The sequence below is a fragment of the Pituophis catenifer genome, unplaced genomic scaffold (genome assembly GCF_029215685.1).
Source record: "Pituophis catenifer annectens isolate HBS135680 unplaced genomic scaffold, rPitCat1.0.hap2 SCAF_5, whole genome shotgun sequence".
NCBI classification, from domain to species: Eukaryota; Metazoa; Chordata; class Lepidosauria; order Squamata; family Colubridae; genus Pituophis; species Pituophis catenifer.
This window is the reverse complement of record NW_027256885.1, coordinates 73,479,799-73,502,787: the sequence shown is the minus strand read 5'-3', so window position 1 is coordinate 73,502,787 and position 22,989 is coordinate 73,479,799. Positions and strand designations below refer to the sequence as shown.

The 22,989-nt window shown below is 42.1% G+C and overlaps 1 protein-coding gene across 1 annotated transcript in view; it reads right to left on the bottom strand.

The window, feature by feature from the left end:
- LOC139317337 (serine/threonine-protein kinase BRSK2-like) overlaps nucleotides 1–22,989 on the bottom strand; it is a 212,581-nt gene that overhangs the window by 35,826 nt on the left and 153,766 nt on the right. The window contains exons 8-13 of the mRNA XM_070944349.1: nucleotides 21,295–21,441; nucleotides 20,542–20,573; nucleotides 6,158–6,322; nucleotides 5,408–5,505; nucleotides 3,775–3,925; nucleotides 165–225 (exon numbers count right to left, since the gene is read on the bottom strand). Coding sequence (XP_070800450.1) covers nucleotides 165–225; nucleotides 3,775–3,925; nucleotides 5,408–5,505; nucleotides 6,158–6,322; nucleotides 20,542–20,573; nucleotides 21,295–21,441 — 654 coding nt within the window. The remainder of the gene's footprint in view (nucleotides 1–164; nucleotides 226–3,774; nucleotides 3,926–5,407; nucleotides 5,506–6,157; nucleotides 6,323–20,541; nucleotides 20,574–21,294; nucleotides 21,442–22,989) is intronic.

The following is a 22,989-nucleotide window of genomic DNA, read 5'->3' as shown; positions in this document are numbered from 1 at the left end:
GACCGCTGAGTCTAGAGATCATTTTTTCCAACTTCCACTCTCTCCTGAAGCCTAATATTTACTTTGTCCACCATTGTCTTTGTCATCTTCTGCCGCAGTTGTTTGCTGTATCCATCCATCCCTTTTGCCAACATACCATTTTTTTGCCTAGCCCATATACTCACCCTGGGGCTACTGAGGGGACTAGAAGATAAGCCAGTGGAGGCACCACTTACAGATCGAGACCTAGAGAAGACCAGAGAAGAGGATGGGATACATGTGAAACATCTCTCTAAAATAGCATTACAAAAAGTTTTCAACCCCCCCACCCCCCCACCCCCCCACCCCCACCCCCCGTCAAAGGTACCCTAAAGAAGTGAATGAGCCTAAGACGTTTTGGATACCACCAGCAGAGAACAGCAAAGAATTGCAGAATATATACCGTATATCCTGAAATTCTTTGCTGTTCTCTGCTAGTGATCTTTGCTGTACTTGCTATACAATATATATATTTAACACACAATGTTTCATTTTATATAGCATTTTGGATACTTTATGCAAAAACCCAGCTCTCTGAAGAAGCAGCTGATGCTAGGAAAGATGGAAGAAAAGAGAACAAAGAAGACAACCAGCTGGAATGGACTCAGTAACAATGGTGATGGGTGCACAGTTGGAAGATTTGAAGGTTGGGACAGATTGTCCTGGAGAAGATCAGTCTATTCTATGTGGTTATTAAGTATAAAAAATGACTTGATGGGACATTATCAAGCAATCAAAACCTGCACAGTAAGAGACTATCAAAATATGCCAGTGATTTAGGCTAGACAAGGAATCAAAAAAGTATTGAAAGGAAGCAGTAACAAATTATAGATAGTCCTCAATTTACAAAGTTACAACAGCACTGAAAAAAGGGACTTATGACTGTTTTTCACACTTACAACCATTGCAGCACCCCCATGGTCATGTGATCAAAATTCAGTTGCTTGGCAACTGACTCATATTTATGACAGTTGCAGTGTCCCAGGGTCATGTGATCACCTTTTGTGACCTTCTGACAACCAAAGTCAATGGGGAAGCCAGATTCACTAACAACTGTGTCACTAACTTAACAACTGCAGCAATTCACTTAACAACTGTGGCAAGAAAGATCATAAAATGGGACAACATTCACTTAATTTAAATGTTTCACTTATCAACAGAAATGTGGGGCTCAATTGTGGTTATAAATCGAGGACTACTTTCCATATTCCAATAGAAGTGATTTATATGCAGCTCAGGGCTAAACTGTGGAATCTTAAGTGCTCTCTGAGGTTGATTGTTGTTTGCAGATGTTTCATGACTTGACTAAGTGACATCATCAAGTAAACAATCATGCTCAGAGAGCACCAAAGACTGCATACTTCCATATTTTATTTATTTATTTATTTATTATCAAATTTATATACCGCCCTTCTCCCGAAGGACTCAGGGCGGTGTACAGCCAAAGTAAAAAAACATAGATACAAACATTAAAATACAATTAAAAAGATATATATGCGTTTGGCCCCATAATTAAAAGAACAATAACTAACCTATTAAAAACATTTTAAAAAGTGTTAAGCCAGTCCGGCTTGCTGAAAAAGAAAGGTCTTCAGGGCACGGCGGAAGGCACCGAGGTCATGAATTCTTCGTATCTCTGGGGGCAGTTGATTCCAGAGAGCAGGTGCCCCCACAGAGAAGGCCCTCCCCCTGGGGGTCACCAGCCTGCATTGCTTGGCCGATGGCACCCTGAGGAGGCCCTCTCTGTGGGAGCGCACAGGTCGGTGGGAGGCCATTGGTAGCAGCAGGTGGTCTCGAAGATAACTAGGTCCTATGCCATGGAGCGCTTTAAAGGTGATAACCAACACCTTGAAGCGCACCCGGAAGACCACTGGGAGCCAGTGCAGCTTGCGCAGGAGAGGTGTTATGTGGGAGCACCATGCAGCTCCCGTAACTACCCGCGTGGCCGCATTCTGGACCAGTTGGAGTCTCCGGGTGCCCTTCAAGGGGAGCCCCATGTAGAGAGCATTACCGTAGTCCAGGTGAGAGGTGACGAGGGCATGAGTGACTGTGCACAAGGAATCCTGATCTAGGAAGGGCTGCAACTGGTGGATCAGGCGAACCTGATAAAAGGTCCCCCTGGCTACAGCTGTCAGATGTTCCTCCAAGGACAGCTGCGTATCCAGGAGGACGCCCAAATTGCGAGCCCTCTCCGTAGGGGACAAGGACTTGCCCCCAATAGTCAATGATGGAGTCAACTGACTATATCGGGATGCCAGAAACCACAGCCACTCAGTCTTGGATGGGTTGAGCCTGAGCCTGTTCCTCCCCATCCAGATCCGCACGGCCTCCAGGCACTGGGACATCACTTCAAGGACATCATTGGGGTGGCCCGGGGTGGAGATATACAGCTGGGTGTTGTCAGCGTACTGGTGGTACTTCACCCCGAAGCCACGGATGATCTCACCCAGCGGCTTCACATAGATGTTGAACAATAGGGGCGAAAGAACTGACCCCTGAGGCACCCCACATATGAGGCGTCTCGAGGTCGACCTCTGCCCCCCTGCCAACACAGACTGCGACTGGTCCGAGAGAAAGGAGGAGAACCACCGTAACATGGTGCCCCCCATCCCCAACTCTTCCAACTGGCGCAGAATGATACCATGGTCGATGGTATCAAAAGCCGCTGAGAGGTCTAACAGGACCAGAACAGAGGAGCAACCCCTGTCCCGAGCCCTCCAGAGATCATCTACCAATGCAACCAATGCCATTTCCGTGCTGTACCCGGGCCTGAAGCCGGACTGGAATGGATCTAGATAAGACGTTTCCTCCAGGTATTGTGGAAACTGTCATGCAACCACACTCTCAACAACCTTCGCCACAAAGCGAAGGTTGGAGACAGGACGGTAGTTGGCTAATACTGCCGGGTCCAGGGAAGGCTTCTTGAGGAGAGGCCTCACCACCGCCTCTTTCAAGGCTGTGGGGAGGTAACCCTCACTCAGTGAAGCGTTGATAATTCCCTGGAGCCAGCCTCGTGTAACCTCCCGGGAAGCCAGTACTAACCAGGAGGGACACGGGTCCAGCAAACATGTGTCTGCACTAAGTCTCCCCAAAATCCTGTCCACATCATCAGGGGTCACAGAGTCAAACTCTTCCCAGATAACATTCTCAAGACTATTCCTCGCCACCCTGCCCGAATCTACCCAGTCAGAGTCCAAATCCCCCCGAATCTGTGTGATTTTGTCATACAGATATTGTCCGAATTCCTCGGCTCTGCCGAGGAATTATTGTTGCCATGGAAGCAACATAAATAAAACCAGGAAGTTACCAGATATGGAGCGTGACCATTTTTTAGAGATACATAGGCGCAACTGATGGCAGTATCTGGCAGGTTCCCCAAAGCTAAATAGAATTGAACCTGATTAGTAATTAGATGGAAGACACCAGAAAATCCTAAAGCTGCAAGCTAGTCTGAAAAGCTGAAGAAAAGCCCCAGAAGAAGACAGTGGTAGAGGGTTTCCATACTGTTGCCAAAAATGCTACATGGATGTGTCCCTGTAGTTAGCAAGAACTGACTTTGATTTTGGGAAATCTTTACCATAAAGGTGCATTATCATTCCTAGAACAGCCTTAGAGGTTAGCCAACCCTTAAAATGTTTGCAAGTTCCATTTTCAATGGCCAGGAAGCACACTGGAAAGACAGCAGAATCTCCAAATGCCAGATTTGAAGATCCTTCCCCCTCTTTCACACACAGACATAGTTGGACACAAGCTCACCTCTGACTATGTTGTGCCATCTCTATGGCCCGTCGGGCTGGGACTGGAGAACCACCATCTGTGACGCTCAAGATTTCCATGGACTTCCGCTCAGGTCGACGTTTGCCATGTCGGTTCAGCATAGGGGAGTCAACTCGCTTCCGAGGAGGGTCTGAAACACGTAAAGGAGAAGGATGCAATAAGGCCTTCCCTTTTGGGTGAACTTTGGAGGCTGGTGTTTATATAAGAAACATTCCATACTCAGAATAATAAATCCTTTGAATCCAATGCCCATCATTCATTCATTCATTCATTCATTCATTCATTCATTCATTCATTCAGCATATGGCAATGTTATATTAGCCAGGAGACTACAATGCTAATGCAGAGTAGTACAGGTAGTCCTCGACTTACAACAGTTCATTTAGTGACCATTCAAAATTACAACGGCACTGAAAAAGTGACTTATGACCCTTTTCACACTTATGACCATTGCAGCATCCCCCTGGTCACGTGATTTACATTTTGTGACCTTCTGACAAGCAAAGTTAATAGGGAAGCCAGATTCACTTAACAACCTTGTTACTAATTTAACAACTGCAGGGATTCACTTAACAAATGTAGCAAGAAAAGTCATAAAATGGGGCAAAACGCACTTAACAAATTTCTCACTTAGCAACATAAATTTTGGGCTCAATTGTGGTCGTAAGTTGAGGACTACCTGTAGTTTGTCTGCCCATTTGCTAGCCCTGTTTGGTTCACGCTCGCGCACTTCCTAAGGTGTGCCACAGGAGAGTGAGCTAGCTCCAAACGACCCACCCATTTATCCACCCATAGTTGCACTACCATTGTTTTGAAAGGGCAAGAGAAGAAAATTTGGGAATGAAGATGAGATACTAGGACTCTGGAAATTTTGAATTTGGAGATTGATTTCAAGGTGATTTTATCTGTAGATCAAATCAGCTGCCTGTGATCCAACCTAGATGCTGTTGCAAAGGCACAGGGTAAGCTTCTCCTAATTGATTCAAAACTCCAAGTTAAATCTACCCATTCTGAACATGCTAATTGCATCCATTTTCACAAATGGTAATCACATGACCCCAGGACACTGCAACTGTTGTAAATACATGCAGGTTGCCAAGTGTCTGAATTTTGATCACATGACTCTGGGGATGCTTCAATGGTTGAAAATTCAAGGGCAGGTTGTAAGTAACTTTTTTTGGTGCTGGTGTAGCTTCGAACAGTCACTAAATGAATGGTTGTAAGTTGAAAACTACCTGTATATGGGCAGAAGATGTTTACAAACAGTAGAGCTTTAACCAAAGGTATGTTGACATGTATTTACTTGGTCTCATCTTTCTTGTTTCCTCCATATCAGTCAGATGAAATATTGAGGGAAGAAGAAACGTTGGAAATGCTTGCCATCCCTTTCTGTGTTTCTCAACCTTGGTCACTTGAAGACAGATGGACTTCAAATCCCAGAATTCCTCAGCCAGTATGGCTGGCTAGGGAATTCTGTGAGTTGAAGTCCATGTGTCTTCAAGTGGCCAAGGTTGAGAAACACTGCCTTGAGCCATCAACAGTCATCACCACCACTGCTCTGTTTTTCTGGTCCTGATGAAGTGCTTGGAGAAAGTTTCCCCCCAAATCTCACCAACATCATTGCGTGGAGGCAGGTCCTCATCCTCACAGCTGGGATATCTCTCTTTGCGGTCAAGTAGAAGGTAATAAATCATTTTCTCCTGATTCTCTCTGAAATGGAGACAGGAAAAATGAGGGCGTATGCTTAGAATAAAAATGGGTTTATTGTCTGTCTATAGAAAAGATACAGTCCATTTTTCTCTCCAGCTATTTGCACGTTTCCTAACTAGCCCCTTCTCCCATCTTTCTTGCCTTCTATCTACATATCCATCACAAATGAAACCACAATTCTATTTCCTCCTTCATCAGATACCTTCTCTTATAGTGCATCCACTCTAACTGCACTCTACAAGTTTTTTTCAATCATGAGAGCTAAAATGGTGAGATGATTATCCCAGCTTCTCTACAGAAGCACAGTTCCTCCAATATCCCAAAGATGCTTTTTTCAAAAGGCAACTGGACATTGTTTTTCCTTGAAGACGTTTCGCTTCTCACCCAAGAAGCTTCTTCAGTTCTCTTGGATAAGAAGCAAAACATCTTCAAGGGAAAATAAAGTCCAGTTGTCTTTTGAAAAAAGCATCTTTGGGACAACCACGACCTGGATGATTGAGAATCTCCATAGACAGTTCCTTCAATAAGAGTACAAATCACCTTTTTAAAATCCCACAAAAAGGACTTAGAACACTGCAGCTCTTCAACATAAGGATCAAAATTTAAGGCAGGTTCTTATGGCCCCATTCAACCACACACCCCAATACCTCACCCTTCATTTTGCAGCTCCTGCTTTAGCTTGTTCTTATCACTGAAACAGCCCAATGAGTGCATGCTATCCAACACGTCAGGGTCCAGCTCACTGACTGACTGAATCCGTTGGATTGTTACCTTCCGAGGGATTGGTTGTTCTGGTTCTGGTTCATTCTTCCCTCCCCTGGAAGAAGAAGTAGTGTGTAAATCAGATAAAAGAAAGACACTACCCTGTTAAAAACTTGAGGAGTGGTATAAAAGAGTCAAGACCTCTGGCAAAAGCCATTGTCAAAAATGACTCATTTTCAGGGGTTCACAGTGGAAGTGGAAGCAATGTTATAAATGGGTAGACTATTAAGGAAGTACATCTGGTTGGAACTAGGAAAAGGGCCTTCTCTGTGGTGGCTCCCTGCCTTTGGAACATTATTTCCCCAGAGATAGGATTGGCCCCCACCTTTTTTTTTTTTGTAAAGTTTTTTTTATTTTTTAAACACACAAACAAACATACAATACATCTTTCCTGAACAAACTATTGGCCCGGTCTTAAATTTGTACAGATTTTTGTTCATCTTTAACAGAATTTTATATGTTCAATTTTTCTCATAGTATTCATTCTCTCTAATTTTAAGAAACCATTATTACCCTTCATCTTAACTTCTCATCCTATTATAGTTCAATTTTTCTTTTCCCTCCTTAAAATTTGAACTCCTAAATTTAAATTCACATAACATAGTACAGTCTCCAATTATTTCCTTGAATTCTCTTATTCTAATTATTCTTTTATCAACTATTCCAAATAATACAATTCAACATATTAGTAGAAACCAATTAAATATCTATCTTAACCCAAATGTTCCAACTACTACAATTTCATATATTAAACTTCTTATTTCTGGGTCTTATTTTCAATTCTTAAGCATCCCTACATTTTGTCATTTCTTCATATTGACTTAAATAATTCATTATTACCATTCTATTACTTCATCAATTATTTATATTCTTATCTCTTATTTTAAAAGTAATCCATTTATCATAATTTCACTAATTATTTAAACATATTCAATAAAAAATCAATTAAGTATCAATCTTACTCCAGTACCCCTAAATTTAAACTCATACAACACAATACAATTCCTAATTATTTTCTTAGATTCTCTTGTTCCAATCTCAAATAATTTTCTTCATCAACTATTCCAAATACACTTCAACATTTTTATAAAAACCAGTTAATTATCTCTAATTAATTCATAATCCAATATCATTTCAGCTTTATTTTCTTATTTAGTTAAATTCCAAATATGTAATTAAGAATATTCCAGTTATTACAGTCCCCTTCATTAATTAAAAATATTCCAATTATTACATTCATCATACATCCATATATTTTAGAATCACTTCATTAAAAATACAATTTCATCTTTTCTCTAATATTCATTTCATTTACCCCATATTCCTCTTCCATTTCTTTCTCCCTTTCTATCTTTATATTTTATTTTATTTTTCTTTTCTTTTTTATTTTAAAATCCTGAACTCTCTTTTCCCTTTTTCTTATCTTTCCACTGTTAATCCCAATATAATCATTTTGTTTTTTAAAATCATAAACTCTTCTATTTTGCTGTGTCTTTCCCATTCTTTTCCATCCCTTTTCCCTTTTTCTTATGTTCTCACTGATAATCCCAGTGTAATCATTTAAGTTTTTTATATTCTTTTTATTCCACCCTCTTTTCTTTCTTTTTTTGTTTCCCCTTTTTCTGTTTCTTCCATTGTTAATCCCAATGTAATTTTTAAAGTTCTCCTTTTTATTATTACTACCCACATAATCAATTAATTTTCCATAATCAATCTCCTTGTCTTTGTCTTCTTCTTTATTGTCAGTCTCTTTTTCTTGCTTCTCATTAGTTATTTCTTTGTCAGCTTGAATGTATCCTAAGTCAATTTTTTGGTCATCCAGTTTCAATTTTCCATGCAAAATTGTGGTCATTTCCCTTATTTCCATTTTCAATGATAAGTACATCATTTTCATCATTTCCTTAAGTTCCTGCACCATTTTGTTCTTTCTATGTTGATATTATTCCAATTAAAGTTATGTTGTAATCCTCTTTTTTTTCCCTCAAAGCCAAAACACTTGTGAACAAACAAAGCCTCCTTAAAAATTCTCACATGCTGTTATCCCTTCCAAAGTCCAAGGTTTTTTTTTCCAAAACAAAGATTCAGTGTTGTAATAATTTTTTTTCTCCTGAAGATGGCTCTCTACAATCCACTATTACAGTCAACAAGCTTGAAAAGTATCCATTTTGTTTGCAGTCTGCTTTAAACAGTTTTTACTTATTTAATTTTTCTTCTTCTTCTTTTTCACCTTTATGTGTACCAAATCAATTTAAAATTCAGTCCAGATTTACATAGTCCAAATTCCACGTTACATTCCAATTTAGTTTCAATTTAGAGTCATTAACCTGTCCTTTCTATTACAGGTTTTTCTTCATTCTTTAATCTTCCTCCGTTTAAATTTCCCAAATTAAAGAAGAATCTTTTCAGGTTCTTAATTCTTCTAATTTATATTTTTAAATTTCTCCAAATACTTAAATCCAAAAAAACCCCACAATTTTCTGAATGGGTTTTGTCACTTTGTAACTTCCGCCTTAATCTTCTTCTTCCGTCCTTTCCCATACCTATTAGCCGCTGTTATAGCACCAGGACTTTTACAATTATTTTGAAAATCCTCTTTTTTTTTTTTTCTGCCTATGAGTTAGATGTCACTCACCCGGCATCAATATTGCTCAATTCTCCGCTCCTGCACAGTGCTTGATCCGGTTGCCCCAGCTTACTGGCAGTTGTAATGGTGCCCCCCCCCCCCCGCTGCAGAGTCAGAGAGAATTTCCTCTGACCTCTGAGGACCTTGGTCTTCCGAGGTCCTCTCTTTCTTCCCTGTCCCTACAGGACAGATCCAGTCCAAAGACCCCTCTGCAGCGGTTCGTCAGCCCAGGATTTCGTGGGGCTCATCAGAGCCTGCTAATCCCCGACTGTCTCGCCGCGACGCTTCTGGTCAAATCCCCAGGATTGGCCCCCAACTTGTTTCATTTCTGCAAGGCCTTGAAGACATAGTTCTGTCATTTGGAGGCAATCAAGTAGCTTTTTTGGTGCTATTTTTTCCACAGAGTGGGAGTGGGGTTAAATTGTGAATTTTTAACTCTGGATTTTTAATGTTGTACACTGCCCAAAGTCACTGTGTGTGAATTGGGCAGCTATATACATTTGTTTAACAAATAGATATAAATAGGTTTGGTTTACTGATTTAGCCTCAATATTTGTAACTTGCTTTTCTGTAAAAAAAATGCAGGTTGCATAGACCCTCAGGGCCCAGGCCTTCGGCTGATGCTATGCAATGCCAGGTCCGTAGTAAATAAAGCCCCCCTCATTTGTGATCTTATTCAGGAGGGGGGTGCGGACCTGGCAGGTATTACGGAGACCTGGTTGGGCCAGGAGGGGGGGTTCCTCTCATTGAAATGTGCCCACCAGGTTTCCACGCATTCCATCAGCCAAGGTCACAGGGGAGGGGCGGGGGGGTAGCGGTTATCATTAAAGATGGTCTGAGACAGGACTTCCGGTTTGCGAGCTTCGGCGACGGCGGTGATTTTTTAAAGACCGCCAGCCCCGCCGCCTGTAGAGCCGCCCCGCGAACGAGGAGCGGCTCGAAAACTCCGAAATCTCGAAGATTGCAGGAGCAGAGACAGCAGGGTACAGGTTGAGCCCCTGTAACCCCCCCAGGGAATTGCTTCTGGGGGTGAAAACAGGAGCGGCTCCCTTCCAACCTGCGGAGACTCCGGGCGGCGTGGGACGATTCTGCCTTCAGCAGAACAAGCCGATAGCAGCAAACTTTTAAAGTGAGAGGAACTAATTCTAACAAATAGCGGAAATATCAACTTGAATCCAGAAACCTGAAAATTGCAAGTATTAGTGCTTTATTGACTTTTTTAAATCAAAGAGAAAGTGAGCGAGTGAAAGTGATTTGAAAAAATATGGCGTCCAGCATTTGAGTTAACGAGCTAGTGAAAGTGGATTTGTGAAGCCTCCCTGCTTTGTTACAAAGTTGAAAAGTTGAAAAGTTGCTACAAAGTTGTTCTACTTAAAGAAAAAAATTTTTTTTTTGCTAAAATTTGACTTTGCTTTACTTCAGTTTTACTTGATTAAATCTGGGGGACTTTTTTAGAAGTTTCTGTGGAAGAGGGAAAGGAAAAAGAACTTCCCTCTTCAGAAAAACTAGCTTACGTGGCACGATGGCTTCAAAGAAGCAGGAAGGGAAGGCATCAGGGGGGGGATCCCCCACACACAAACATCAAACGCAACTTCCCCCTGCTCAACAGCTACAAACTCAGAAAAAAGAATTTGATGTGGGAGATTTAAAAGAATTTATTTCTAAAACTTTGGATGACAAATTTCAAGAATCTCAACAGGAAATAGATTGTAAACTTCAAAAATCACATGAGGAATTTTTGCAGGAAATTAATGAAGTTAAAGACATGGTGAAACAGAATCAAAATATGGTGACCAAAAAAATATCAGAAGTGGCGTCTGGCCTGGCAAATTTTATTGGGAAAGTTGATTTTAAACTTGAAGAATTCAAATCAGAAGTTAATGTTAGGATGAAAGATAATGACTATAAAATTGATGAAGTTGACAATAAAATGCAGAGAATTGAAGATGAGATTGTCATGATACAATTCCGGGCGATGGAATTTGCCATACGGCTTCGGGGAATTCGAGAGGAGGAGAGACAGGACTTGAGACAAGTTTGCTCTGAAGCCCTGGCTAAGATTTTACAAGTTAATCCTGATTTGGTATTTCATAAAATAGATAAAATCTACAGAGTGAACTCTTGGGTGGCCAGACAAAGACAACTGCCTAGAGATGTGGTCATATACTTTACTGAGAGAGAAATTAGAAATGAAATCCTCCAAAAATCTTTTCACACCTCTGTACAAGTGGGGGGCTCACGACTTGTAATTTTTAAAGAATTACCTCCTAAAATGCTGAAAGCTAGAAAGGAATTTGGTTTTCTTGTTAAGGAATTGAAAGACTTACAGATACCCTTCCGGTGGGATGCACCAGCTGGGATAATTTTTAGATATAAGGGAGAAGGATATCGGTTGAATACCGTGGAGAAGGCACAACATTTTTATAGTACTATTCTTAAGGAAAGAACACCATCTCCACGTACATCTACAGTTTTGGAGATTAAGGAGAGTGAAGAGAGGCAATTGGAAGAACAGTCTAAGCAGGAATTAGAAGTGCAAGGTGCAGAAGGAGGTTTTCTGAGTGAGCCCTTGTTGGATTCTTCTCCAATTTTGGATTTGATTCAGTTGACTGAAGTTAAAGATCAACGTATAACTAGAGCTCAATCCAAGTTACTTAAACAAAAGCAACAACAACAACAGGAAAGACAAGACAAGAAGGCAGCTAAGAGTACCCCACAAGAGAGTGGAGCTATGGGAGGAGCAAGATCGAAGCTCTTGGATGAACTTCAAATATTTTGCTCTGCGCTCCAGAAACAGGCTGATGACTCTTAAGTGTCTATCTTGGAATGTTAATGGGTTGAATTCAGCACAGAAAAGGAAGAAATTATTTACATATTTGAAACAATTTAATAATGATATAATATGTTTACAAGAAACGCATATTACAACTCAAGATCAAAAATATTTGATAAACTCAAAATTAGGAACACATTATATATCTTCAACTTCGCAGAAAAAGAATGGTGTGGTTATTTATGTAAATAAAAAATTAACAGCAAAAGTTATAGAAGTAGATCAAGATGGTAGGTTTGTAGCAATTGAATTGCTCACTGCAAATGGTCAAATTCTTTTGATTGGAATTTATGCTCCCAACCAACAACAGGATTATTTTTACAAGATGTTACATACTAAAATATTGCAATGGGACTATAGATCTATTTTACTTATGGGAGATTGGAATGGAGTAATTGATTCTAAATTAGATAAAAAGAGCTTGGCAAAGTCTAGAATTAGACTACCGCAGACCTTTTTTGATATGAAAGAAGATATGGAACTAAAAGATGTTTGGAGAATACATAATCCAAATGAATTGGATTACACTTTCTTTTCCGATAGACATAGATCCTTTTCTAGGATTGATTTTATCCTGTTGTCAAATGATCTACTTGTTAAGACAAAAAGAACAAAGATTTTTCCAAGAACTTTGACGGACCATAGCCCTGTATGGATAGAAATCGAGATGGATAAGGTTGAGAGACGTTCTTGGAGGTTAAATGAGAACTTGTTTAGATATGAAAAAAATACAATAGAACTTAAAAAGCATTTGAAAGAATTTTTTGAAATAAATTTGAATAAAGGTACTCCAATTGAAATTGTTTGGGACGCAAGTAAAGCTTATATGAGAGGGGTACTTATCTACATGAATTCTAAACATAGACTGTTCCGACAAAAGAAAAGATCTGAGTTGGAGATGGAAATAAAAAATAAAGAACAGTTACTTATTAAAAACCCAACAGATGAAAGAATACGAAGCGCTATAAAACTTTTGAAAGACCAATTTCAAATGCTTATGGCAGAACAAGTTGCAACAAGTTTACAATACGCGAAGCATAATACATTTTGCAACGCTAACAAACCGGGCAGATGGTTGGCTTACACACTGAGGAAAAAACAAAGTATACGGACTATTGATAGTATTGACATTGGAGGGAAAGAAATTTTTCAACAAAAATTAATTAAAGAAGCTTTTGTGGATTATTATACTAAATTATATGCCAAAGAAGAGGTGCAGAATGGACTTATAGAAAAATATTTAAAGGATAAGAGAGTTACAAAAATTACTGATCAACAAAAGGAAAGAATGAATTATCCTATAACAGAGGAGGAGATAATAGCAGTAATTAAGCAGCTAAAAACAGCCAAAGCTCCTGGCACGGATGGTTTGACTGCAGTGTATTACAAAACTTTACAAGCTGAAATGGTGGGACAACTTAGAGATTTATTTTGCAATATTCAACAAGGGGGTAGAATACCCCCATCTTGGACAACTGCTTATATATCCTTGATACCAAAGGAACAAGTTGGTCCTAAAAAACCAGAGAACTACAGACCAATATCTCTTTTGAACACAGACTATAAAATTTATGCGAAGGTGTTAGCCAACAGGTTGATGCCAGTAATCCAAAAAGTGATTCATGAGGACCAAGCGGGATTTATTGAGGGCAGATACATGAAGGACAATGTAAGGCAAGTAATAGACTTATTGGAATATCTTGATAAGAATAAACAGATTTCTGCAGTGCTGGTTTTTTTGGATGCGGAGAAGGCCTTTGATAGAGTGGATTGGAATTTTCTACTAAAGACTTTAAAAAAGATGGGCTTTGGGGACCAATTTATACAGGCGATCTCAGCAATTTATCAAGAGCAAAAAGCACAGATTATTATTAATGGAAGTTTGACGACAGAGTTTAAAATTGAAAAAGGAACAAGACAGGGATGTCCGTTGTCCCCACTTTTATTTATTTTAACATTGGAAGTCTTGCTAAATACAATACGGGACTCAAAAATTCTGAAAGGCATAGTGATAAGGCAAGAGGATTATAGAATAAAGGCATTTGCAGATGATCTGGTTGTTACCCTATCACAACCAATGGAATCAACAATCCTGATGAACGACATTATACAAGACTATGGTAGAGTTTCAGGTTTTAGACTGAATTCAAAAAAGACTAAAATGATAGTTAAGAATATGACACAAGATCGTAAACATGAGCTTGAAAGGAGGGCAGGTTTTGAAATTGTACCTAAGGTAAAATATCTTGGAGTTCAGGTTGCAGAATCAAATATGAAATTGTTTCAAAATAATTATGAGGTGTTGTGGCGAGAGGTTCAGAAAGACATGGAGACTTGGAAAAAGCTGCAACTGTCTTTACTTGGAAGAATAGCAGCAGTTAAGATGAATATTTTGCCAAGATTTCTGTTTTTGTTTCAAATGATTCCGGTGCTTAAAAGTGATAAACAATTGAAAGTCTGGCAGTCTGGCGTGAATAAGTTTGTCTGGAACGAGAAAAAGCCGAGAGTGAAATTGAAAATTATGCAAGATGTTCCAGAAAGAGGAGGTCTTAAACTCCCAAACCTACAGTTATATTATGATGCAGCAGCTTTAACTTTAACAAGCGATTGGTTTGGAAATAAGAAGGCTGGAATATTGAATGCAGAAAGTTTTGATCTTGAATTTGGATGGCATGCTTACTTATTTTATGATGATAAAGTTGATAAAGTATTTAAAAGTCATATACTCAGAGATTCTTTGATGAGAGTTTGGAAGAAGCACCGACTCAAATGGGATTATAAAATACCGCTATGGCTGGATCTTGGTCATACCCTGTGGAATACAAATATAATGTCACTCGGGGGGTTTTTATACAAAGAGGTTCTTTTTACAGATGCGGGCAGATGGCAGCTGAAGACATTGCAGACACTGTTGGACGAAGGGATTAATTTAACCTGGTTACAATATAATCAATTACAATTGAGATGGAAAGAGGACCAAAAAACTGGTATTATATTGCATGAGGAAGAATTAGTTAGACATATAAGAGAGAAAGGTCCAATGCATATTAAAAGGCTTTATAATGTTTTGTTAGAAAGGGACTCAGAAACTGAATTAGTTAAAGATTGTATGATTAAGTGGGCACAAAATTTTGAAGAACCAGTGATGTTGGAAACATGGGAAAAAATTTGGGTTCAGAATGTTAAGTTCACACAGTCGCAGAATTTGAGGGAAAATTTTTATAAAATGTTTTATAGATGGCATTTGGATCCTAAAAAGTTGTCATGTATGTACCCTAATGTTCAGCCAAAATGTTGGAGATGCGAATGTTTGGATGCTACGTATTATCATGTATGGTGGACCTGTAGGAAAGTTAAGGCTTTTTGGATAAAAATTTGGTGGGTCATGCAGAATGTTTTGAAGAAAAAAATTCAATTTTCTCCACAATTGTTTTTATTGGGTATAGTTAAGGGTTTTACACGGGGTGAAATAAAACTAATATTGTATATGATAACAGCAGCAAGATTGTTGATAGGTAAATATTGGAAGAATGAAGCTTTGCCTACTATCGAGGAATGGACTTTGAAGATGGCTAGTTTTGCAGAGATGGCGAAGATTTCAGCGTATTTAAAAGATTGTTCACAAGAGACTTATGAATGGGAATGGAAAAGGTGGATAGAATATGTTCAGAACAAATACCAAACTAGAAAGTATCAAATAGCTTTTATTTGAAAATAATGTATTAGAAATATTTTAATGTAAAGAGACAAAGAGGAAAAATTATATAGGGGGAGGGATGGGTTCAGGTTTATATATTAGTGTTATTAGTTATGAGTATGTAATAGGGAAGTCTGGGGGGGGGAGGGTTAGGGAGGGTTAGGGAGGATGGGAAGTTTGGGGAGGGAGGTGGGGGGGTGAAAAAAGGGGTGAAAATGTAATTGTAAAACTTTTGCAATAAAAAAAAAAAAAAAAAAAAAGATGGTCTGAGACCGAGGGAGGCCACTGTTCCTCAGACGGCCGGCTGTGAATCCCTCCTTGTGAAATGGGGTCACGGGGTTCAGAGGGGTTTGCTGATCATGTACCTGGCTCCCTGCCACATGGCAGCAGCCCTGCCTGAGCTACTCAATGTCATCGCCGCGGTGGCGGTTGATACCCCTAGGCTTATGGTCATGGGGGATTTCAACCTGCCGTCCGTGGGGGAGGCGTCGGAGGTGGCTCAGGAGTTCATGGCTTCCATGACAGCCATGGACCTGACCCAGTTAATTCATGGCCCTACCCACACGGGGGGAAACACGCTGGATCTGGTTTTTGTCTCTGGACAGTGGTTGAGTGATCTCGAGATAGGGGATATAGTCACCGAGCCCTTGTCATGGTCTGATCACTCTCTCCTTCGTCTCGACCTTCGAACCGCTACACCCCGCCGCAGGGAGGCGGAGCCGGTAAGATGGTTCCGCCCCAGGCGCCTGATGGAACCTGACAGGTTCCAGATGGAGCTTGGGCCATTCCCTGAGGCTCTGGCACACGCCTCGACTGGAGACCTAGTGGCCGCCTGGGATAGGGCGGCCGCTGGAGCTCTGGACCGGGTCGTGCCTTTGCGGCCTCTGACCCGGTGCCGATCTCATTTAGCTTCTTGGTTCACTGAGGAGCTGAGGGAGTTGAAGCGCCGGAAAAGACGCCTAGAGAGTAATTGGAGGGCCAGTCTTTCTGAATCTGACCGGACACTGGTAAGATCTCATATTAGGAATTACCTAGTGGCGATAAAAGCAGTGAAATGTAGCTATTTTGCTGCTCTTATTGCGTCATCAGATAATCGCCCGGCCGCCCTGTTTAGGGTGACCCGCTCCCTGCTCCACCAGGAAGCGCGGGAGGACCCCTTGGAGGGTAGAGCCGAGGATTTTGTTCAATATCTGTATGACAAAATCACTCAGATTCGGGAAGATCTGGACTCCGACTGGGTAGTCTCAGGGGGAGGGACTGGGGCAGGTCTTGAGAATGTTATCTGGGATGAGTTTGATCCTGTGACCCCTGAGGACGTGGACAGGATTCTGGGTAGACTGAACGCGACCACTTGTTTATTGGACCCGTGTCCCTCCTGGTTAGTGCTGGCTTCTCGGGAGGTGACACGAGGCTGGTTCCAGGGGATTATAAATGCTTCGTTGGGTGAGGGTGTCTTTCCTGCCGCCTTGAAAGAGGCGGTGGTGAGGCCTCTCCTCAAGAAGCCTTCCCTGGACCCGGCAATGTTGGTAAATTATCGTCCGGTCTCCAACCTTCGTTTTGTGGCGAAGGTTGTTGAGAGTGTGGTTGTGCAACAGCTCCCCCAGCACCTGGATGAAACGACGTATCTGGATCTGTTCCAGTCGGGCTTCAGGCCCTGGTACAGCACGGAAACGGCATTGGTCGCGTTGGTTGATGATCTCTGGAGGGCTCAGGACAGGGGGTGCTCCTCTGTCCTGGTCCTGTTAGATCTCTCAGTGGCTTTTGATACCATCGACCATGGTATCATGCTGCACCGGTTGGAAGAGTTAGGGGTGGGAGGCACTGTGTTGCGGTGGTTCTCCTCCTTTCTCTCTGACCGGTCGCAGTCTGTGTTGACAGGGGGACAGAGGTCGACCCCGAGGCCCCTCATATGTGGGGTGCCGCAGGGATCGGTCCTCTCGCCCCTTTTGTTCAACATTTATGTGAAGCCGCTGGACGAGATCATCCGTGGTTTCGGGGTGGAGTACCATCAGTACGCTGACGACACCCAGCTGTACATCTCCACCCCAGATCACCCCAACGATGCCCTTGAAGTGATGTCCCAGTGCCTGGAGGCCGTACGGATCTGGATGGGGAGGAACAGGCTCAGGCTCAACCCATCCAAGACCGAGTGGCTGTGGTTTCCGACGTCCCGATATAGTCAGTTGACGCCATCACTGACTATTGGGGGCGAATCATTGGCCCCCACGGAGAGGGCTCGCAACTTGGGCGTCCTCCTGGATTCACGGCTGTCTTTAGAAGAGCACTTGACGGCCGTGACCAGGAGGATTTTTTATCAGGTTCGCCATTTGCGTCCCTTTCTGGATCGGGACTCCTTACGCACGGTCACTCATGCCCTCGTCACCTCCCGCCTGTACTATTGCAATGCTCTCTACATGGGGCTCCCCTTGAGGAGCACCCGGAGGCTCCAACTGGCGCAGAGTGCGGCCGCGCGGGTGGTAATGGGAGCGACATGGCGCTCCCATGTAACACCTCTCCTGCGCGAGCTGCACTGGCTCCCGGTGGTCTTCCGGGTGCGCTTCAAGGTTTTGGTTACCACCTTTAAAGTACTCCATGGCTTAGGACCTGGTTATCTAGGGACCGCCTACTACCACCAATAGCCTCCCACCGGCCAGTACGCTCTCATAGAGAGGGACTCCTCCGGGTGCCGTCAGCCAAACAGTGTCGACTGGCGGCCCCTAGGGGGAGAGCCTTCTCTGTGGGGGCACCTACCATCTGGAATGAGCTCCCCCCGGAGATACGGAGGATCCCGGATCTGCGCACCTTCCGCCGCGCTGTGAAGACCTTTTTATTCCATCAGGCTGGCTTGGCCTAATCTCTTCCCTTTTTTAAATATGTAAATTTTAATCTGTTTTTAAATTATTGGGGTGTTTTAATCTGTCTGGGCCAAAATGATTTAATCTGATTTTATCTGGTTTTTAAATTTTTTGTATCTATGTATTTTATTGTTTGGCTGTTCACCGCCCTGAGTCCTTCGGGAGTAGGGCAGTATACAAATCAAATAAAATAAACTAAACTAAAAATAATCCAAATCTGCATATAGAAGCAGCAAGATAAGGCACCTTTAATTATTTTAAGCATTAATTATTTTAACTCTTCTGGATTTGAGGCTTAACAGGCCATGTAAGAGACTGGAATCAGAAGCCCATGCTCTGCTCCTGAATTATGTTCTTCCCAAGAAATATGTATTAATGGAAAAGTTGGGTTAAGTCTATGCAGCATGGCAAGATTACCAAAGATTGTGCTTGTGGGACCATGTCTGTACACCTGGTACATTTTTTCCAATGGTTAATAACTATATAGATCATAACCAGTGGTGGGATTCAAATAATTTAACAACTGGATCTCTGCCCTAATGACCAGCTGGGTGGGCGTGGCTATGGTGGGCATGGCCAGGGGGTGTGACAAGCAGCATTCGGCTTCCTGCACCCCCCTGGGAGCAGAAACGGGCTGTGGGGGGGGGGGAGACGCGTTTTGGGCCTAGGAGGCCTCCCTGAAGCCTCATGGAAAGCAAAAACGGGCCTAGGAAGCCTCCCTGAACCCTCCTGGGAGCAAAAACAGGCCGGGGGGAGCACACCACACCCCCTCCACACCCCATTTTGGGCCTAGGAGGCATCCTTGAAGCCTCCTGGGAAGCAAAAACAGGCCTAGGAAGCCTCCCTGAAGCCTCCTGGGATTGAAAATGGGCTATGGGGGGACTCCTGGAAGGGGCGGGCCAGCCAGCAATTTAACTACCGGTTCTCCCGAACCAGCCCGAACCGGCTGAATCCCACCACTGATCATAACAGTCTATACATTTAGTAGATTTTTCATGAACACATAATCTATTGAAAGCCCATTTTTTTAATTCTATAGTAATGTTTTAGAATCATTATGGCTCATATATAGCTAAATAAATATAATTACAGGTAGCCCTTGACCTACTACCACAGAGGGGGCCCAAATTTCTATTGCTAACAAGACAGTTGTTAAGTGAGCTGTGCCCCATTTTATGACCCTTTTTGCCACAGTTGTTAAGTGAATCATTGCAGTTAAGTAAATCATGAGGTTGTTAAATGAATCCAGCTTCTCCCCCATTGTCTTTGCTTGTCAGAAGCTCCCTAGGAAGGTTGCAAATGACAATCCCTGGATCCTGAGACACTGCAACCATTGTAAATAAATGCCGATTGCCATGTGCCCGAATTTTGACTGTGGAGAGCTACAACAGTTGTAAATGTGAGAACTGATCATAAGTCACTTTTTTCAGTGCCATTGTATCTTTGAACTGTCACTAAACAAATGGTTGTAAGTCCAAGTGTCAGGCCTGGAAACCATCTTTTACATTGGGCCTTCAGGCCTGCCACATTTTCTACCATGGGAAAATGGGAGGGGGGGATTGTATGGAGTATGGGAGATATATATAGTCAAAATAGCATTCCTTTCTCAGAGAGTCAAGGATGCCTTGCCCTGGCACCTGGAGTCGGATGACTGAGAGGCATCTCCAGTTGGGACGGTGGATGATTGGACCATGTGATGGACATGTGGGTGCTGGGCAGGGACTTGAACTTTCACTTGGATGGGGAAAACCTGGAAACTTTCAGATTCGGGTTTTCCCAGATGTGCCAATATGACATCTCTAATAAAATGGAACTTTGAAGAATCTCAAGCCTCGGAGTCTTTTGTCGTTGGGGGTGTTACTTGGAACCCTGACACGAAGACTACCTGTATTCACGTTTATGTTTATTAAAGCTTTTTACTCTCCTAGATAGAAAGCTAAATTGAAAGAACATTTTAAGGTGGAACCTCAAAAAGCAAGGAGATATCTTCTGGTAAACAAGAGCTCTCCATATTCCTCTCTGTTGGTCATGTTAGCTGAGGATGTTGACTTCTGAAGAGCCACAGTGGGGGTCACCCCTATCTAGACAACAATGACAGTGGTAGAGTGGGATGCTGGGATTTCTGCACTCTGCTCATGTCTTTGTCTCCTCTATGAGACCTTCCGTCACCTCTGGTTAGTAAAGGCAGAAAACAGTGAGATCTTGATCTATACTGAGATCTCCTCAAACAAGGGAAAAGAGAATAAGCTGGAAATCAAATACTCACAAGAACCACGGGTGTTTCTGAATCTGTTCCAGCTAAAGCCACCACATGGAGAAAAATAAACCAACATTAGGCTCCTTTTCCCAAAGATTATTTTTTAAAAAAATTACAAACCATGACTGCTTTATCCATCACTGTCACTCATCATTAAAAAATGTGTTAATAATAAGATGCCCTTATCTTCAGACATTCAGTATATTAAAATAAACATAAAATAAACATAAAAGATTAACTGAATCTTAAAATAGATTTGTCTCAAAAGCCGGGGCAGAGATATAGCATGTAGGGCAGAATTGCTCAATTTAGAGATGGCTCTTTAAAAACTCTTTTGGCCTTTCTAAAAGTTACCATAAAATTGTAATTTTTGAATTATGAGAGGATATTTTAGAACAATATTACCTACACTTGTTTCAATCAAATCCAAATTAAATTTCGATCCAACCAGATCATATAAAAATCAACCATATCAGGGAAGAATTCTAACCCAAATCTTCTCAAATTCCTTCTGTGCCCAGTCACACTTGGCCAATAAAGATTCGATCCACTCCACTCCACTCCCACTGTTTCATAGAAATTTATGACAACCACTATCCTATTTTTATATTCAAGAGTGGCCCATCCCCAGAGGGAAACTCCAGCTTGCAATCTGAAATAATGCTACCCAGAGGCCCAGGGCCCTCCATCCTTTTCCACCCAAGCATCCAAGCCTGCTCCTCCCTCCATTCCTCTAGTCTTGGGAATGATAGGATGACTCACGCTGAGACGTTTTTCTGGCTCCACCTCAATCATGCCCCGCAGGAGATTCTGACAGTCTGGCGGAATGAAATGGGGCATGTGAAAAATGCCACGTTTCACTTTTTCCAACAGCTGCCGTAGGTTGTCATCATCAAAGGGTAGCGCCCCCTGCAGGAGAAAAAGGTGAAATAAATTAAGACACCACAGAAGCTCCTTCAGATTTAAGGTTTTGCAGGAATTCCTTGGGTTAACATTACAGGTACTCCTTGACTTACAACTATTTGTTTGAAGTTACAACCATGATCATGTCATCAGAATTCAGGCATTTGGCAATCATCATGTATTTACAATGGGTGCAGCATCCCAAGGTCATGGGATCACCATTTGTGACCTTCCCAGATGACTCCTACAAGTAACGCCAATGGAGGAAGCTGAATTTGAATCAGAATCAGAATAGAGCTGGAAGGGACCTTGGAGGTCCAACCCCCTGCTCGAGCAGGAAAGCCTATACCATTTCAGACAAGTGACTGTCCAGTCTCTTCTGAAAAACCTCCAGTGATGAAGCACCCACAATGTCTGTAGGCAAGCTGTTCCACTGATTAATTATCCTCACTGTTAGGAAGTTTTTCCTTAATTCCAGGTTTCTTCTCTCCTTGATTAGTTTCCATCCATTGTTTCTTGTCCTGCCCTCTGGTACTTTGGAAAATAAATAGACCCCCTCCTCTTTGTGACAGCCTCTCAAATACTGGAATACTGCTATCATGTCCCCCCCCCCAGTCCTTCTTTTCTCTAGACTAGCCAAACCCAAATCCTGCAATTGTTCTTCATATGTTTTAGTCCCGTGATGGCAAACCTATGGCACGCGTGCCAGACGTGGCACGCAAAGCCCTCTCTGTGGGCACCCAGTCACTCCAGCCCAGCTCCAATCGCGTTTCTCCATCGCTTTTCACTCAATCAATTCCAACTTCTCGCAGAGGGGGCGTGGCCGGCATCAGGCGATACGGTATGGATTCTGGGGCTCCAGGAGAACACTGATATCCTAGCCGATTTTGGGGATCCCCAGGGATCATAGCTGTCTTGTGGAGACAGCAAAGAAAGAAGACGCTGGCTGGCATGCATAGGGAATGAGCAAGTTCCCTGAAGTGCCGGCATTAGTCTTCGACCCGTCGGCGAAGGAAGGCAGCCATTAAGGAGCTGTCACAAGCCAGAACGGCCACGATCAGAAAGAGGGAATGTCGGAGCGGTAATTGAACAGAGTATTGTTGCCAGGTGAGTAATTAGCCAACTCACAGGTAAAAAGGAAAAAACTTTTAACAGCTTTAAAGAAATCCCAGCGGAAATTGGTAGCTAATTAGCACTGGGGAACTTAAGCGGAGAGAGAGAAAAAATGAACTTTAAAATCAAACCTAAAGCCCTAAAAGGAATCTTCCACCTGGATTTGGAAAAAATAAGAATAAGACAAGGAAAAAGGAGACAGAAAAAGATTTTTTAAACAATAAAGGATTTAATTTGGAAAAGAGAAAGTAAGCATTCCTGTGGACTATAAAATGGAGATTTTGTTGCCAGAAGACTAGTGAATCGGAGAAAGACATCTGCTGGCAAAAAGAGCGTGAGAGAGAGGCGTGGGAGTGCATATTCGTGCAGCTGAAGCCAGGTTAAAGAGACAAAGACTAAACTGTGCTGGCTCAAGTAAATATTTGAAGTGGACATTTTTTT